Consider the following 17,922-nt stretch of genomic DNA (forward strand, 5'->3'; position numbering starts at 1 on the left):
GTATGCAATGCGGTTTTTCCAAGGTTTTTCTTTCTCTTTCCTGCATACGCGTTGGATAGGTCGTCTGCTCGATTGGAATGACACTGACAGATAATTATCATTCCAATTTTGACATTGTCGCCACTCTGTATACAGTCACTCTAGATCTATGCTATAACTCTATGAATGCCTCCAAACACGTACGAATCAAGTTGGCTCGATATACTCGGTTCGAATGACACGTTTAACATTCTTTCCGCTTTGAGTGCAACATATGCGTACATGCATAGGACCTTAAGAAATATCGAAATAGATCACTTGCTAAATCATGAAATTTATTTTCTTAGTCGATTTTCAATGGTAAAAATAAAAATTTCACGATAACATTACTTTTTGTTCCCGAATTGTCAACGACTGGTTTCAAACATATAACTCAGAAATGATATCTATCAGCCCCAAACTCAAATACGAATTTTCAACATCGACCGACATGTCATACATCTGCGATGAATGTATAGAAAATCACAATAAATCCAACAAAAATGCTGAGACATAACAAAAGTACGCAGCCAAAAGTAATAATCCTGAACCACCCCAAGCCCTGGTAAACAATCAAAAACGAGATTATTTTAATCACTGCAACGGAGCATATAGAAAATAGTGAAGTTTTGTGCCATTTTTACTGAAAAAAACAATTGCAATGTCAACATTCTGTCGTCTTTGTCGAATACAAATTATTGCTCATCCAAATCCTATTGCCAGTTCTTCCATCCGACACGGTCTGAAACTACAGGAACTGATATTTGCGTGTACTCAAATAATAGTAATATTTATTTGATGGTTTAGAATGTTATTTTATGATTAACGTTGTTATTTGCTTTGTTCTAGCTAACAAAGGACTTCAGATTGCCGCAGTTTCTTTGCGACTCCTGCATCATACGGCTGGATGAAACATACGCCTTCATACAATTATGCCGCGAATCAGAGGAAATTTTTTCAAAGTTGTTTCCTCAGCCAGCGCAAGATAAAAATCCAACACAGGCACCTAATTCTCATGGAACGAATGATAATCGCACATTCCAGAACCACAGCAATTCTGTTGCCGTAAAACTCGAATTAGAGAACGAAATACTTTCGGTTCCAGTAGAATATCCTAACACATTTGACATTTTACCTGCAATTGAAAGCGATCTTCACAAGAGATGCAATAAAGACTGGATTTCGGAGGCACGTACGCACCGTGAACGGCAACGGCTGTCGACCGCAAAGCGTCGTGCCAAAATGACCGACGATCAGCGGGAACGGGAGCGTGAACGTGCGCGAGTCCGCCAGGCTAAGCGCCGTGCCAGCCGAAGTGATGAAGAAATACGCGTCCAAAGGGAACGGGATCGGATAAGGCAAGCAATGAAGCGTGCAAAATTTCGTGAAGTAGAAATGTTACAACAGCAGCAACTGGTACAGCATACAGCTAATCATGACTCGACAGCGTTTATAGGACTAGGTTTGGTGCAGAAATGAATGGTTAAGTGCTGGTGGGGATGCTAGAAATAACACTAAACTTTTGATGTTAGCTTTCCAACCAGGAACGATTCATAAGCATGCTACTGGTCATGACGGAAATTGATTATTTGCTTAAAGCAAAAATCCCTTATGTTTATTGAACACAGTATTCAAATTCATCTACTGAATCTCCACGCAAATACAATTTAAATAATTTACAATTGCAACGATGAAATACAATCAATGTTGCATTCAATGAAAGCATGGACAAACATTGTTTCAAAAACTTATCGAATATTTGTGAATGTTTCCGGACTTTCTTTTCGTCATAATAAAAACTAAAAGGCTATTAAATATGAATTTTGTCACAGTTTGCATTGTAGATTCTAATGGCTCCAACAGAAGGCTAGACAAAACAGTGCAAACCCTGCGCAAAAAAAAAACATAAAAACGAAGACAAAAAAAGTTGTACCGATGCGATACCGATCTTAGTAGAACTTTGCTTCTTATAGACGAATCTTGCCCTAGTCCTCATTTATCTTACACGGATTACTGATCAATGAAATGAAATATTGTCAAAACACCTTTGTTCCAGATTTTAAACATTCAGAGTGAACTACAAAACTGTAGGTACTAAATCAAACAGGTATAATCTTCAAATGGTCGGCAAGAACATCAAAAATTTATAACAGCTTGCTTCTATGTATATGATCGAATAAACAACGAACCCTTCTCTCACAGGTGTTCCTCCTGGTAATGTATGGACAGTTTTTTACTATTGTTGGTCGAAAATGAACAGATTGAACACGTGTAAAACTTTTTGCCCGTGTGCACCGTCATGTGTAATTGCAGGTCACGATTGCGAACGAAAGATGCCGGGCACAGTTCGCAGCGGAATGGTTTTTCCCCGAGATGAATAACCATTTCATGCCGCTTCAAGTCTGGCGCATGCCGGTAAGTTTTTGGACAATACTTACATTCGAATGGTCTCTCATCGGTGTGAGTCTTCGTGTGCTTTTGTAGTAATTGCTTGGTAGCAAATGCGCTCTGGCAAGTTGTACACTTCCACGGGTGTTTAAGATGCTTCAGCTTAATGTGCATTCGTAATTCACCTGTGGTAACGAAACGTTTCTCACAGCTCGGGCATGCTTCCGGAAGGATTTTCTCATGATCACGACGAATGTGTATATTAAGAGTCCGTTTTTCACGAAACCTGGCATCACATATTTCGCAAGAGAACGTCACGGACCGTACAGCGTGACGTTTTTCATGACTCATTAGGGACTCTCGGGTTGCATATTTGTTGCCGCAGTTGCAACAAATGTAGTTTCGCTTCGTTTGCGTTCGAATGTGAGATTCTAACATGCTCTGATTTGAAAAACTTCGCTTACACAACGGACAACTAAACCCGGTTAGAACTTTGCTTAAAAGGCTATTACTGGTTATCTGCTCTTTATGTTCGTTGGCACAATGATTCTCCAAATCTTGTCTGCTCGGCAAAACTTCGTGACATCGGTTAACACAGCAAAAGTATTCCTCCGGGCTAGATTCTCTCTCTGGTTCCGCCTTTACAAGCATGTTTACAGTACAGTGTAACCCTACTTCAATGTGTTTCTTAGCATCTGCCCTTTGCTTCGTTTTAAATTGGCAATCATCTCTTCTGCAAATATATGTTCTTGTCCCGCTGAATGTTTGCTGATGTTCAAATAAAAGACGTCCGTTGGAAAAACTACGGTAGCAAATCATACACACAAATGACCAGCGCTTCTCGACATTGTTGAAGTGAATTTCTTTGGCGTGATCGATCAATGAAGAGCCGTTATCAAATTGCTGGTGGCATTCGCAACACCGATTGTCTGGTTTATAAACTGTCTCAATCTGTTCATCAAATTTCTTTCTTTCTTCTTCAGATGAATCCAGTAATACATGAAATCTGGTGAATTCGCAATGCAATTCTAAATCAGAACGCTCCTTTGTTAGGATGTTGCAAATTTTACACCGGTAGAATAACTTTTGGTGTTGGATTGCTTGATGTTTCTGAAGATCACCAGCGGATTGAAACCGTTTTAGACTATCAGGACATTTGATAGATGGGCAAGATTTTCGATGCCTAGATAGTCGTTCTTCACTTTCGTACAGTTCACCACAACAGCATATAACGCCGTGAAATTGCAACCGATCATAGAGTTCTGCTTCCTCGATGATATAAAACTGCGAAAGTAATGGAGCAAACTCCGTGTGTAACTCTAGATACATAAGAGGATCGATTTCACCTTTTATCTGCCCTTGTTTAATCGGCAGCCGCCACTGGAAAGCTTTTATTGGTCTATTCTTTACGCTACTAGACAAAAGGAAATTACGGCTCTCACTTCTCAGCTGCATATTCGACCTTAAAATCAGTTCTCTGAACTTGTATGCATCAACTAATTGGTGGAAACATTTGCCACAAATGTTCTGAGGGAGCTTATCTTGATCATTTGGTTTTGAAACACCAAAAATCCGCTCCATCATATCCGAAATCATAACGTTTCCTTCTTCGTAAATGCGGTATAATGAATACGGCTTGTTTGTACCGATTACGGCACATATCCGGCAACGAGACTCTATTTTAACCTCTCTTAATAGGTACTGATTTTTCAAGTGCCGGTTCATCACGAAATCACGATTTTGAAACGCACATGCTCTATAGAGTGATTCGAAACAATCTTTACAAATGTACTGCGGTAACCCGTCGTTTTGTTTCGCCGGCGTACACTCTGCGCCGGTAAGATCCTGCATCATTTCCTCTATTAATCGCATCTGAAGAGAGTCGCATCTACACTGGAGGGATACAAACTCTTCTGCTTCCGAAGCTAGGCATATTCTGCAACGATGTTGAATGTTTGGTTCGTTTACCATTTCCATTGTAACGTTTAGATCTAAAAATTTAAAATTTCGTTATTTCATTTGCTAGGATCTGAGAAAATCAGGGTATGCTTAGAAAAGTACTGGCCTCGCTTTATAAACATAGCTTAACGCGTTGCCCCGTTGCCCGACATACAAACTGAGATCAAATTACACGAAAATTTAACAGAACAGAATTAGGTTGCAGGCTGCAACTTATAAGGTATCGTATATGTTTTGCCCAGAGCGTGACCGGTAGGATTGTAGGGTATCGTCCTATCGTCTTGATCAAAACATATAAACACATACACACATATAAAGATTTTTTGACATTAGCTGTGGCCCTCGCTCGCTTATTGCAGTAGGAATAATATGAATAACATCAAATTCCAAACTCCCGGATCCCCGGATCCTCTCCTCCACTCTCTGCTCCCCTCTTACTCCAGCATTAACGAAGTCCAGCTAATGTCACTCTCGTTAGAGACGAAACCGCAAATTACTTCATTACTGTTGGAAAGGCTGGGAACCCCTTGGTGGCCCCGCAAAACCAAAATTTGTGTAACGCCCGTAACACCCGGTTGATTCGCGCTGTTCGTGCTTTTATGTATGTTTCGTGCGGTCTAGCTGTCAAAGTAGTCAGTTCTGTAGAAATTTTTTTAGTCTTTGCCTTCGCTGTTCACTTCATCAAGCTTCTAAAATTAGTTTTGAAATAATTCCCTTTGATCATTGCTAACAGTGTTGCGATACAAAGCAGCAACATATCGAAATGGCTGATGATAATTCTTGGAAAACATCAAACTTCCGGCAAAGCGTAGTAAACAAGATGTAAGACATTTATCAGTGTTGGGCTTGCCAAGCTGTAATCTTCTGAGTGCCTTCATTTTTATTTTACAGCAATGAAGCTATCCAGCAATCCGGGTTGACATCTAGCAAAAATGGTCTTGAAATGGAAAATCACGTTTTCACTAAAGCCCGCACCAAAGACGAATACCTTGGCTATGTCGCTCGTTTGATTCTTCACGTCCGCGAAATGAGTAATTTTTTTTTCTTTAACCTTTTCACACAAAATTTATGATTTTATCATTCAAGATTCGAAGAAAAATCCACAAAATGTGGCAGGCTCAAATCAAGACGGAGGCAATCCCGGCCAGCAGGGCGGTATGCCGGATCCTATAAACGCTTTGCAGACGCTGGCGTCGCAGGGCACTCGGCCGCAAATGATGGGCGGACAAATGGGACCGGGAGGCCCCATGGGTGGTCAAATGGGCGCTGGCAATGCTTCCAATTTGCTACAGACATTGAATCGTCCTCAGATGCCGATGACGGGCGCTATGGCCGGGATGCAAGGAGCGAACCGCGTAGGCATGGGAGGACCCAATCAAATGGGTGGTATGATGTCAGGGCAACCAGGAATGCCGAATCAAATGGGTGGTGTTATGGGACCCGGCGGAATGAGCGGAGGAAAAATTGTCGGCATTGGTAATCAGAATCAAATGGGTCAAATGAATCCTATGCAGATGCAAAATCAGATGGGCGGAACGGGTATGCAACAAGGTCAGCAGCAACCAGGACAACAGCAAGGATCCGGTCCAGGCGGTTCTAACCAGATCAATCCAATGAGTGCGATGGGCGGAATGCAAATGAACCCCGGAGCTCAGATGAACCAGAACGCTTTAAGTCAACAATTGAACTCAGCTGGTATGAATCAAGGACCGGGTCAAATGACCGGTGGTAGTCCTATGGATAATATGGGTGTTAATCCAAATCAAGTAATTCGACAACAATTACCTCCAGGTATGAATCCAAATCAACAACAAATGGGTATGGCTGCAGGACAGATGAATCAGATGAATTCAGGAGTTGCTGGCCCTGGAGGAAATATGACGCAAATACAGCAACAGGCAGTTGCTCAACAGCAGGCGCAGGCGGGAATCGGTAATATGGGACCTGGCAATTTACAACAGCAAAGTAATCAACAACAGCAAGCTCAGGGTGTGTCAAACGTTGGTCCTGGGCAGATAAATGCTACAGGGATGGGTCCTGGTGGAAACATTCCAGGTAATCAAATGGGGGGTTCTCAAGCAAATTTTGTACCCATTGGAGCGAATTCTATGATTCGAAAACCACAGGACATGATGAGTGGCGGTCAAGTTTATCCTGGCGGAGCGGTACGCAGTGTTACTCCAAACCAATTCCTACGTCAATCACCCTCTCCATCGGTGCCGTCACCAGTTGGACCAGGATCCATGGGACCACAATCCCATCCGGGGCAGATGATTCCAAGTCCGGCTTTAATTCCTTCTCCTAGCCCACAAATGGGTAGCGTTCCTCCTAGGAACATTGGACAATCTCCTGGTTCTACTCTGAACACACCAGGTCAACCAGGTGGAGCTGCACCTAGTCCTTTAAATCCTCAGGATGAACAACTTTACCGCGAGAAGTATCGATCTTTGACAAAGTACATAGAACCACTCAAACGTATGATTGCGAGAATGGAAAATGACGATGTGGATAAAATCGGTAAATTGAAACGATTGTTGGAAATACTATGCAATCCAACTCGGCGTATTCCTTTGGAAACGCTATACAAGTGCGAAGCTGCTCTTACCAGCCAGCTCGGCTCGATGCGTGAAACACCGCTCAACAATCCGCTTGTTGAAGCCGTTTCCGCTAATCTACAAAGTTCTCTTGGAAACCACACACTTCAACGCACATTCCGCCCTTGTTTGGAGGCTTTATTTGGTCCAGATATAAAAAACCTACCAACGCCTGCTAAGCAACCACGGTTAGCAATTGAAGAGTCCTTGGGTTCAAGCTCCGGTGGCACACAGGAGATTCCACACATATTGCAGGGTGAAATTGCCCGTCTGGATCAAAAATTCAAGGTTTCATTAGATCAATGTGCCGTTGGTGGCACCAAAACTATAAAGCTTATCTGCTGGTTGGACGATAAACATCTTCCGTGCGTTCCGCCGGTTGCTGTTACCATTCCGGAGGATTATCCGTTCATCTCGCCTAGCTGTACGCTGATCGAGCAAGAGTATAATGCAACTCCGTTTCTGATTCAAGTGCAGAAGTCTTTCCTTGCCAGAATCTGCAAGTTGCCGGAGATGTTTTCACTGTCGCATCTGCTAGATAGCTGGGAAATGTCGGTTCGTCAGGCTTGCGCCCCCAATCCCAGCCAGGTGGCGCCGAGTGCCACCAGCGTGCTGCTCGGCATGTAATATGCTCTAGTTTAGGTAAGTGCTTTTCCAATTAGACCGTATGAATAAAAGAGTTAGAGCAAACTCTCCCATTAGATTTACTCGGGAAAAGAAAAGCAAACTGTTTTATTCATACGGCCTAGTGTATCATTTTCATTGCATGATTAATTTGTTTTCGTTTCTATTCTACGAATTAGCAGTAATAAACTAAATAAATACACTTTTGAATGATATTAGAACAAAGTACAATAATTGGAACTAAAAGAACACTATGCAACGAGGTAGTTTTTTCCGCAAGAAAACATGTTCATTTATGTCTCGGGTTACGATGGATTACCGCGAGATATTGGGGAATGTAGACCAAAATCCAAAGAATTCGGTAATAGTAATGCTGGAAATACAGCTCCAATATTTTTTAAGCCAGAAAATTTCAAAACTTATTGTTTCTGTAGCGCAAAACTTTACGTCGGGCTACACTCCCGGTATATTATGCACAATTTTAATTTATGGTCATGAAATAATCCAGACAACTAAATTGCCGATAAGAAGTATGACACAAGAAGCATAAGCAAAACGCAATATTAGGGGTCAATCCCGGCGTAGTGGTCAGCATTCACGCCGAGGACTCGGATTCAAATCCCAACCCCGCAGAAGTCACGAATGACCCAAGCTGGTTAAAGTGACTATTATTCCAACAAAAAAAAAACGCAATAATTTAATCTATAATATAATATAATCTCACACTTACGCAACCAATTCTTGAAAGCATCCTGAAAAATGATAACTACTTGAATTAATCACTTTTCTTGTCAACGTCAACGACCAGGCCAACTGCAGCATGTACCGCAGAGAGAATTCCAAGGAATCAAGTGGAACCACAAATAATACCTAATTCCATTGAACTCCTTGAAATCAAGGGAAAGGAAGAATGCGTGGACCTCCCGTACCAAACTCATCCTATATAGATAATGATTTATTTACAGTCGTTGGGAGTATCTTTGCTAATAAAGATTAAGTGATACTCCGAACCCTCGGGATAAACTAATGGGATTTAGACCGGCAACCAGACTGCAATTGGCCAAGGTTATAGCGCCTTATTTCGCTATCTGTAAATAGATTAGTCTACCGATAATATTAGTTTAAATAGTATAACACTTGAAAATAAAGTCGTGTGGTTCAATGGTTGCCTAAAACTACAGTTGTGAGTTAAGGACCTGAAAACCACACGACCCCGCACCTTCTAGCTTGGCTACTCAATTATACAAATTGAAGTATTTCCAGGTATGGCCATGTGAAGGCGCTAGGTAGGGTCTTGGGATGGGTAGAGCTGGGCGATTTTTACTAGTTGCCTTCCCCATTTCATACCCAAGCATAAACAAAACGCAATGAAGTGATAATGAAACTACATAGAAACTGGGACTGTTAAGCGAATAGCGGCAGTATATACACGGAATTGTATACGCAACATACCAAGCGCTACGTGAATAGCCCTATTATTTTTCGCGTATAAACTTGGCGCAGACTAAAATAAAAGAACCGAAAAAAGGAATCAATTCTGTCCATTTGTTTTTGAGTTTATGCGTGATATGCAAGCACTGTTCGGACTACTTTGAACAAATGAAACTATTTCCTTGGAATCAGCCTTATTTTCTGGCAGATCAAAGCTAGAATTATATTGTTTGATTAGATTTACATTACTTAAACTAGCCCTACTCTAACTTACATTTTTAGTTTCTTTTTCCCTCCAGCAGATCGGCCACGTTCTTCTCTAGCAGCTGTCTTCGAGCAATAAGAAAATTGATTCACCCTAGCGCAAATGTAGGATTAAGAACTTTGTAAATAATTGTACATAATTCTTTTAGCTTTTACTTACTTTTAGCGTTTCCAATAATTTTCACACTAACTTTAATCTATTTTTCTCCTGCCTTGTTCTCGATCTTTAGCTGTAAGTTTTAATGTGTGTTTTTATCTAGGTTAACAAATTTTGCATTTCGTTTTTAGGTAGAATAACAACTTTTAATCAAGTCACACATTACTCACAGTGATCAACTTTTGTATCCTGAATTCACGAATCAAATACACGGTATTTTTTGGTGCAAATTAGGCTTAATTAAATTTGTTTTATAAATCTCACTCCCTATTATAAATAGCACAACTTTCCTTTTATCCTGACTACTATTTACTTCTTAATTTTTATTGTTTTCTTCCGTCCCGTCACTCACTCGTCTCTATTTGTTGTTGTTTTACACCGCACGTCAACATACGACCTGAAGTTGATCGTGGTCGTTAAAGGAACATACCCCGGCTGAACGTTCGGCTGTGTACGCGATGCGCTCAGTGCAGTGCTCCCAACATTTCCCCGGCCCGTAAACCTAGTCCGGAGGCCACTTCCGGTCTGGCTTTACCACCATCTTCTTCGCCAACCTCGATCACAGCCAACTGCGCCACAGCTCGCCGAAACAAACCACTGCTCGTCCGGACCAAGGCCTGCCGAACGCGGCCGTCACTCGCCGGGATGACCTCCTCGATTCTTCCACGTACCCAGGATCTTCGCTTGGACCCCTCGACTACGTAGACTAGGTCGCCTTTCTTCAGCACTCTCGCTTCACCGTGCCATTTCGACCGCTGGTTCAACGACGGCACGTACTCCTTGATCCATCGGCCCCACATCTCCTGCGCCAACTCCTGCGAACGCTTATATGCATCCCGCAACACTTCAGCAGGGTGCGGTGGAGGGGGAACCATCTGTGGCTCGTTTGGCGAAACACCTCGCAGAAAGTGGTTCGGACTGAGTGCTTCTGCCTCAACTGTCTCCTGCGAAACGTACACCAGCGGCCTCGAGTTAATCATATCTTCTGCTGCTGTTACTGACGTGTGTAGAATTTCATCTGTCAACCGCTTCCCGTCGTTCAATGCTTCCAACGCCTCCTTAACCGATCTGACCAATCGCTCCCATACCCCACCCATGTGGGGGGCAGCTGGTGGGTTGAATGACCACTGCATCCGCGCGTCGGTTAACTCGTCCGCGCAGCCGCTGTTGATATCGTTGATCATCCCTGTCAGCTCCTTGCTTGCACCTTTCAGGTTAGTCCCGTTGTCGGAGAAGAACTCTTGCGGTGGCCCTCTACGATGTATGAAGCGACGAATAGCCATCAAACACGACTGTGTGGTCAGGCTAGCACTCACTTCTAGGTGAACAGCGCGCGTCACGAAGCAGGTGAACACGGCTATCCAGCGCTTTTCGCTATGACGCGCTACCGTAACGTTAACTGGGCCGAGGTAGTCTATTCCGGTGAAACTGAACGGTCGTCGATAGGGTTGCAAACGCTGTACCGGTAAAGCTGCCATCCTCGGGACCCGTGGACGACTATGATGAACCTTACACCACTGACACGCCTTCGATACTTTGTACACCACCGTACCGACCTTTGGAATGTAGAACCGCTGCCGTATCTCGTTTTTAACCGTTTCTCGATAACCGTGCCCGAAGCGTTCGTGGTAGTGCTGCACGATCAACTCCGTCACATGGTGGTCTCTCGGTAGAATCACTGGAAAGCGCAGATCGAATGGTAAGAATTCGGCTTTCTCCGTACGTCCTTCCATCCGAATCACGTCGTTTTCGTCGACCAGTGGCGTCAACTTGTACAGTGGGCTCGACTTCTCCAAGACTATCCACTCACTCGTAGGTCTGTTTCGATTCTTCATCAAGGTTTTCAACTCATCCCCGAACGCTTCGGCCTGAACCGCTCGTAATAGATACCGCTCCGCCTGCTGGAATTCCTCCTGCTTCAACGGTGTACGTACTGCTGACCACTTCACCGACCTCAACGACTTCGCCTGGTTCTTCGTCGCCTTCAAAGTTTCGATCGGATCGCCTTTCATTCGCCTTCGACAGTTGGACCCGAATCTGCATACGCAAGCCACCGTCCTTACTAACACGTTCCATTTGGAGAACCGATGAACGTCGACCAGAGTGTCCTGCACAACCACGTCGTGAAACAGGAACTGCGCCCGTAGCTCTTCTTTCGTGTTGGCCGGCGCAGTCTGCTGCGGCCAGTTCGCCTCGTCTTGGTACAAAAAACTGGGCCCTTTGAACCAGCTACTGTTCGATTCCAACTCTGCATCACGCCTCCACTTCGTAAGTCTGTCTGCCTCGTTTAGTTTCGTCGGTGTCCAACGCCAATCGGACAGATTCGTACGGCTGAGGATTTCTCCAATGCGAAAACCGACGAATGGCTTATACCTTCGCTGATCCGATCTAATCCAAGACAAGACCGTCCGCGAATCGGTCCAGAGGAACGTTTGCTGGATCTTGTAACTGTGGCTCTCTTGAACGGTGCGCACTAACCTGGCGCCCAGCACTGCGGCCTGCAGTTCTAGCCGTGGAATACTCAGTTGCTTCAGCGGGGCAACCTTGGTACGACTCATCACCAGCACACAAACGATCTCTTCGTTGACGATGGCACGAAAATATCCTACGCACCCATACGCCTTCTCTCCAGCATCGGTGAATATATGAAGCTGCAGGTCTTTCACTTGTTGAGAGTGTGCTTTCCCGAAATAGCTTCGCGGAATCCTGATCTCCGCAATCGTCGGCAGCAACTCAACCCACCGCATCCATTTCTCCATCGATTCGTCGTCGATTTGCTCATCCCATTCACACCCGGTCCTCCACAAGTCCTGAATCAACATTTTCCCGGATATCGTGAACGGTGCTAGTAGGCCCAACGGATCGAACATCGCCATGACGCAGCTGAGAACGTTCCTCTTCGTTGGCCGCACTTCACCTGAGATCTTCAACTGGAATCCTGCATTGGTGATGGTGGAGAAGGAAAACTCATCTTCTTCAGAATCCCAGACGATCCCGAGCACCCGTTCTGTTTCGGCTTGCTTGTCCTGGTGAAAGCGCACCGCGCTGCTGTCGCGTTGCTCTCCCATCTCTCGCAGAAACTCCGACGAATTTGAGACCCAGTTTCGGATGTTGAAACCGCCACGGGAATGGATAGCTTTCACCTCCTGGGCTCTCCTAATTGCCTCCTCAGCCGTGTCTAGACTGTCGAAATAGTCGTCGACGTAATGGTTTTTCACAATCGCTACCGCCGCTTCCGGATACTGCTCCGCGTGCTCCTCTGCGTTTAAGTTCTTGATGAATTGCGCAGAGCAAGGTGAGCAAGTCGATCCGAAAGTCGCCACGTCCATGACGAACACCTGCGGTTTGTCGTTACTTGAAGGACGATACAGGAACCGTTGCGCCTGTTTATCCTCCGCTCTGATCCGGATCTGGTGGTACATTTCCTGTATGTCACCACCAAACCCGACGCTACGCTCACGAAAGCGTTGAATTACTGCCGGGAGAGACGTCAGCATGTCAGGCCCCTTTAACAGTTCTGTATTCAGGGAAACGCCGTTTACTGTTGCAGCTGCGTCCCACACAAGGCGCACCTTTCCCGGCTTTTTAGGGTTCGTCACAACGTTAAGGGGTAGATACCATACTGCTGCTGGATCGGTGTCGACGAGTTCAGCCGGCGTAGCAATGTGCGCGTAACCCTTCAATTGATAGTCGGTGATCTGCTTCTCCACATTCTGCCGCAACGCCTCGTTTTTTAACAGCTTCCTCTCCAATGCTTGCATCCTGCGCACAGCCATCGGATAGCTGTCAGGGAACTTCCGCTCGTCATCGCGCCACAGGAGCCCTGTCTCGAAACGACATCCAACACGAACCGTCGTACTTTGAAGAATCTCACGAGCACGTTCGTTTTCGGCCGACTCCGGAATTCCGGCCGGTGTAACTCCTGCTTCCTCCATCACGTATTGGCTGCGAATCATATCGTGCAACGCCTGGTTGCTCACTGGCTCCACTGCGTGAAAATTCACCACCGCACTCGACAACGAACACTGGTTCTCCTGTCCGTAGACTGTCCAGCCTAATTGCGACCGAACACCGATAGGCTCGCCCGGTCTACCAACCCTAGATTCGAGCGGAGCGAATACGTGCATGTTGTCCAACCCGATCATCATTTTCGGTTCTTCTGCGTCATAATCCTCAACCGGTAGGCCCTGTAAGTGGGGATAGCGTGCCGCGATCTCGCGGAATTGCATCTCCTGTTTAGGCAAAATGAGTTCCGCAACGGTGCGAGCTTCTCGTAGCGGGAACTGCTCGGTTGAGCCTCTAGCGGATACCATCAGATCCACTTTCCGAGAACCGTTCTCGAAGCGCTTCATGTTCCCAGTCCATGTGACGACTAGCGGCTCAGCTGTTCCGTTGATCTTCAACTTGTTGGCGATAGAATCCTCGACCAGGGTAATGGAGGACCCCTCATCCAAAAATGCAAGGATATCCAGTCCTCGGTTCCCGACGTGAAGCGTAACCGGTAGCATCCTAAACAACACGGAGCGATTTAGGCGGTTGTGAGCATTACACTGGACCTCCATTATCTGGACAATTTCTTCGGAACGGTGCAAAAGCGGATTATGTCCTCCTTGGCAGTTTGCCACGTTGCAGCGAATCTTAAAGTTGCAGCGGCTCTTTCCATGGTTATTAAGGCACAGTTCACACAACTTGAACCTTTCGACCAGCTTTAGACGTTCTGCGATGTTTAGTTTACGGAAGTCGTCGCAAAACCTGATCTTGTGATCAGTCCTCTTGCACACCCAGCACGGCTTTTCACTTTTCACATTCGGCGTCGTTTCCCTTTTGCCGGGGAAGGAGTTGTGGACGTGGACAAACTCCTTCTTGTTCTGCTTCGCTCGCGCGGAACGTTCACTGTGATCGTGAAGATCGTGAGTGGAGAATTCGCTGACCTCGGAGACATCGGAAACAATACCGTTCATGAATTCGGTAAAGATCCTTAATGGAGTGCCGACTTGGTTCCGTTTGTAGCGGACCCAATCCAGCTTGTAGTTTGGAGGGAGCTTATCCACAAGCTCTTGGACCAACATGGGGTTGCTCAAATGATCCACGAGCTTCGCAGCTTCTAAGTGGTCGCAGAGCTGCTTGACCGTTATACCGAAATGTATGAATGTTTCTAAACGGTCAGCTCTTGGTGACTTGGCCTGGCGCACTTTCATCAGCAGCGTTTTTAAAAGCTTCTCAGGCCTCCCGAACAAATTCCGGAGATCGCGGATTACATCGGGAACCGAGTCAGGGAGGACCAGCCGACTTCTCACGGCTTCTAGAGCATCCCCTTTTAGGCTGTCCTGCAGGCGCTTCAAATTGTCCAGGTTAGAAAATCCACACGCTTCGGTGGTATACTCATAGCTACTGATGAAAATCGGCCAGAGTTCAGCCTCGCCCCTAAACACCGGTAACTGCTTGGAAATGGACTGTCGAGCGGATATTTGCGCTTGGGAGAGCCCTACCGGTTCCGGCCTCGACACGTTTCGTGTACGATCCAATAGCCCTTCTAATAAGTTCCGTTCATCGCGAGTCAATCGTTCGAACGGATCCTCATTATTTGGAATATCGTGACGATTTGCACTCGGGTTTTTCGGTAAAGTGGGAGGGGGCAAGGGCCCCTTTGTTGCCTTGGCACCAGACACCACAGGTTTCTGTTGAAGCTTCTGGTTATCGAGCCAATCCTCTACCTTCCGATGAAAGTCTTCCTCTTCTTCTTCATCCGGAATTCCACCAACAGCGCCTTCTTCATCTCCATCCTCTTTTTGATCTTCTTCCTTTTCACGACCCGTACCGCCGTAGTTTTCAACCAGTACTTTTTTTGCATTTTTGAACTGTTCACGCAGCTTGTTTCGCCTTTTGAGAAACTCTTCCTCTTCCTTCAGGCGCTGGTTCAGCAATTCCTGCTCCTGTTTCAGCTGATCTGCCCGTAACTCCCGCTCTTGGTCCAATTCCATTTGGCGTAGTTCTCTCTCCAGGCTTAATTCCTTCTCCTTCATCGCACGTTCCATTTCGAGCCGTTTCCTACGTAGAATGCGCTCGTTCTCCAAGGCCTTCTCCTTGGCATCCATCTCTTCTTGCATCTTTCGCAAAGATTCTTCGATTGTCAAAACAGCACTACTCACTGAGCCAGTTTCTCCCTTCGAACTTGTCTTCTTTCCATCCGTGGAGGTCTTTTTCGACGTTGCGACAGCAGCACCTTTCTTTTTGGGTACTTGCAGAAAGTTGCTGCACTTCGGACAGCTCCACGGGTGATCCTTTACCGTATCATTCACTCCAGCACAACCGTAATGCGCCCATCCGTCGCACTGGTCACATTGGACCATTTCGTTTGTGTCCACTTCCGAACACAGAAGGCAGCTGCCGGACTTCGAATTAGCCATCTTTCGAGGTTATGTCCGAGAGATAAAAATCTTTGATTTTGTTCGGACTACTTTGAACAAATGAAACTATTTCCTTGGAATCAGCCTTATTTTCTGGCAGATCAAAGCTAGAATTATATTGTTTGATTAGATTTACATTACTTAAACTAGCCCTACTCTAACTTACATTTTTAGTTTCTTTTTCCCTCCAGCAGATCGGCCACGTTCTTCTCTAGCAGCTGTCTTCGAGCAATAAGAAAATTGATTCACCCTAGCGCAAATGTAGGATTAAGAACTTTGTAAATAATTGTACATAATTCTTTTAGCTTTTACTTACTTTTAGCGTTTCCAATAATTTTCACACTAACTTTAATCTATTTTTCTCCTGCCTTGTTCTCGATCTTTAGCTGTAAGTTTTAATGTGTGTTTTTATCTAGGTTAACAAATTTTGCATTTCGTTTTTAGGTAGAATAACAACTTTTAATCAAGTCACACATTACTCACAGTGATCAACTTTTGTATCCTGAATTCACGAATCAAATACACGGTATTTTTTGGTGCAAATTAGGCTTAATTAAATTTGTTTTATAAATCTCACTCCCTATTATAAATAGCACAACTTTCCTTTTATCCTGACTACTATTTACTTCTTAATTTTTATTGTTTTCTTCCGTCCCGTCACTCACTCGTCTCTATTTGTTGTTGTTTTACACCGCACGTCAACATACGACCTGAAGTTGATCGTGGTCGTTAAAGGAACATACCCCGGCTGAACGTTCGGCTGTGTACGCGATGCGCTCAGTGCAGTGCTCCCAACAAGCACCTTTAATGCAAACGCATGCATGCCTTTAATGCTTTGCACTGTATTTGGGCATAAAATAGACCCCGTCGTGGTTCTTTTATCCAGCAACCTCTATCTCTATCTCCTCGTGGTACCAGCCGGGATACGTCCAAGCTTAGTGGAGATTGGGTAACCAACCCTAGGTATCCTAGGTTAGCGGCGGCATCGAGACGGCAGAGCGAGTGGCTGACTTATGAAAACATCTCGTGTCTCGCCAGCTGTATCTAAGACGGTAGACCTGTCCGCGAGACAAGGCATCGCAGCCCTAGCAAGACGAACAATTTAGGAGATGACCCACAACGAAATAATCTGTATGGACCCAGGCAAACGAAAAAAGTAAACGATTATTGGAAACTTGGTGCTTGGAATGTCAGGACTCTACTTGTACCGGCACACGCGGGTATCCAGGCAAGAAAGCTGCAGCAGCAGATGAAGGTCGAGACTGCAGCCATTCAGAAAGTGCGAAGTAGATCCTATATCGGGCACGACTTTCAAGTATTACACCTATGCACAGTTGTCCAAACAGCGAAATACGTGATCGTTTGATATTGCGCCGAAACGTGAAGTTTTTCGCATATAGTGTCTTTAGGAACAATTCTTGGTATAATAAGCCCCTTCTTGTGAGAGAAATCTTTGGGTGATTAATTCCCTTAAAAATGAGATAAGAAAATTATTTTCTCGTACATTCGAGATACAGGTTTAGTACATTCGGCAAAGTTGTAGTAAATATCAATACAAACAACTTTGTCAAAGACACCATACTTGTATCTCTTCATGGAAATTGTCTATGAAGCGTTATTCATGGACAAACCCTTTAAATCAACTATTAAACCTTGAGTTATTCTGGTCAACTTTTACGTGCTCATAGTGTTCTAGAAAGTTGTTTATCTTTTTAAAATCAACGTTTTTGTAGAACATTATTATACGTGATTTTCTGAAATTTCGGAGATATTGAGCTTTTTTGATGAAAAATAATACTTCTTTGAGCTTAAATATTTCCCAAAGTGGCAAATTCCTGATGAAAAACTTCACGTTTCGGCGCAATATCACACGATCACGTATTTCGCTGATTGGACCACTGTGCTATGCACCGTGGACCCCCGTTCGTTTGACCGCTTTTAATCTGAACACTTTTTAATTTGCACCCCGTTGGTTTGCACAACGTGCAAATTAAAAATGGTTCAAATGTCATTCTCAACATGACATCATTTGCTTATACAGACAATGCGCATAAACGCGATTTGTTTGTCCTGATCTAGC

At 44.7% G+C, this 17,922-nt stretch overlaps 4 protein-coding genes across 9 annotated transcripts; 2 read left to right on the forward strand and 2 right to left on the reverse strand.

Annotated features, from left to right (window-relative positions):
- The first annotated feature begins 629 nt into the window (after positions 1-629).
- On the forward strand, positions 630-1,903 carry LOC128743679 (uncharacterized). Its single transcript, XM_053840302.1, has 2 exons — positions 630-802; positions 868-1,903. The coding sequence occupies exons 1-2, from the start codon at positions 680-682 to the stop codon at positions 1,495-1,497; spliced, it is 753 nt and encodes a 250-aa protein (XP_053696277.1). The 5' UTR covers positions 630-679; the 3' UTR covers positions 1,498-1,903.
- Positions 1,904-2,214: 311 nt separating this feature from the next.
- On the reverse strand, positions 2,215-3,057 carry LOC128740849 (zinc finger protein 239-like). Its single transcript, XM_053836418.1, has one exon. The coding sequence runs from the start codon at positions 3,055-3,057 to the stop codon at positions 2,215-2,217; it is 843 nt and encodes a 280-aa protein (XP_053692393.1).
- A 1,991-nt stretch (positions 3,058-5,048) lies between these two features.
- On the forward strand, positions 5,049-7,759 carry LOC128742172 (mediator of RNA polymerase II transcription subunit 15). Of its 2 annotated transcripts, XM_053838427.1 has the most exons (4): positions 5,049-5,187; positions 5,257-5,396; positions 5,452-6,060; positions 6,157-7,759. In XM_053838427.1, the coding sequence occupies exons 1-4, from the start codon at positions 5,129-5,131 to the stop codon at positions 7,584-7,586; spliced, it is 2,238 nt and encodes a 745-aa protein (XP_053694402.1). In that variant the 5' UTR covers positions 5,049-5,128; the 3' UTR covers positions 7,587-7,759. The 2 variants fall into 2 exon arrangements, with proteins under 2 accessions (XP_053694402.1, XP_053694401.1); XM_053838426.1 differs by having other exon boundaries at positions 5,452-7,759.
- A 1,410-nt stretch (positions 7,760-9,169) lies between these two features.
- Positions 9,170-16,614, reverse strand: LOC128743113 (uncharacterized). 5 transcript variants are annotated; one of them, XR_008412282.1, is made up of 5 exons: positions 16,159-16,614; positions 16,009-16,092; positions 9,439-15,949; positions 9,289-9,372; positions 9,170-9,229 (listed from the first exon to the last, which is right to left on the reverse strand). XR_008412282.1 is itself a non-coding variant. In XM_053839636.1 (4 exons), exon 4 carries the CDS (start codon positions 15,840-15,842, stop codon positions 9,900-9,902), a length of 5,943 nt encoding a protein of 1,980 aa, XP_053695611.1. In that variant the 5' UTR covers positions 15,843-15,949; positions 16,009-16,092; positions 16,159-16,228; positions 16,326-16,614; the 3' UTR covers positions 9,249-9,899. The 5 variants fall into 5 exon arrangements, 1 of the variants encoding a protein (XP_053695611.1); XR_008412284.1 differs by lacking the exon at positions 9,170-9,229 and having other exon boundaries at positions 9,249-9,372; positions 9,439-9,508; positions 9,606-15,949; XR_008412283.1 differs by lacking the exon at positions 9,170-9,229 and having other exon boundaries at positions 9,249-9,508; positions 9,606-15,949.
- Positions 16,615-17,922: the final 1,308 nt, after the last annotated feature.

This window comes from Sabethes cyaneus, chromosome 3 (genome assembly GCF_943734655.1).
Source record: "Sabethes cyaneus chromosome 3, idSabCyanKW18_F2, whole genome shotgun sequence".
NCBI lineage: Eukaryota > Metazoa > Arthropoda > Insecta > Diptera > Culicidae > Sabethes > Sabethes cyaneus.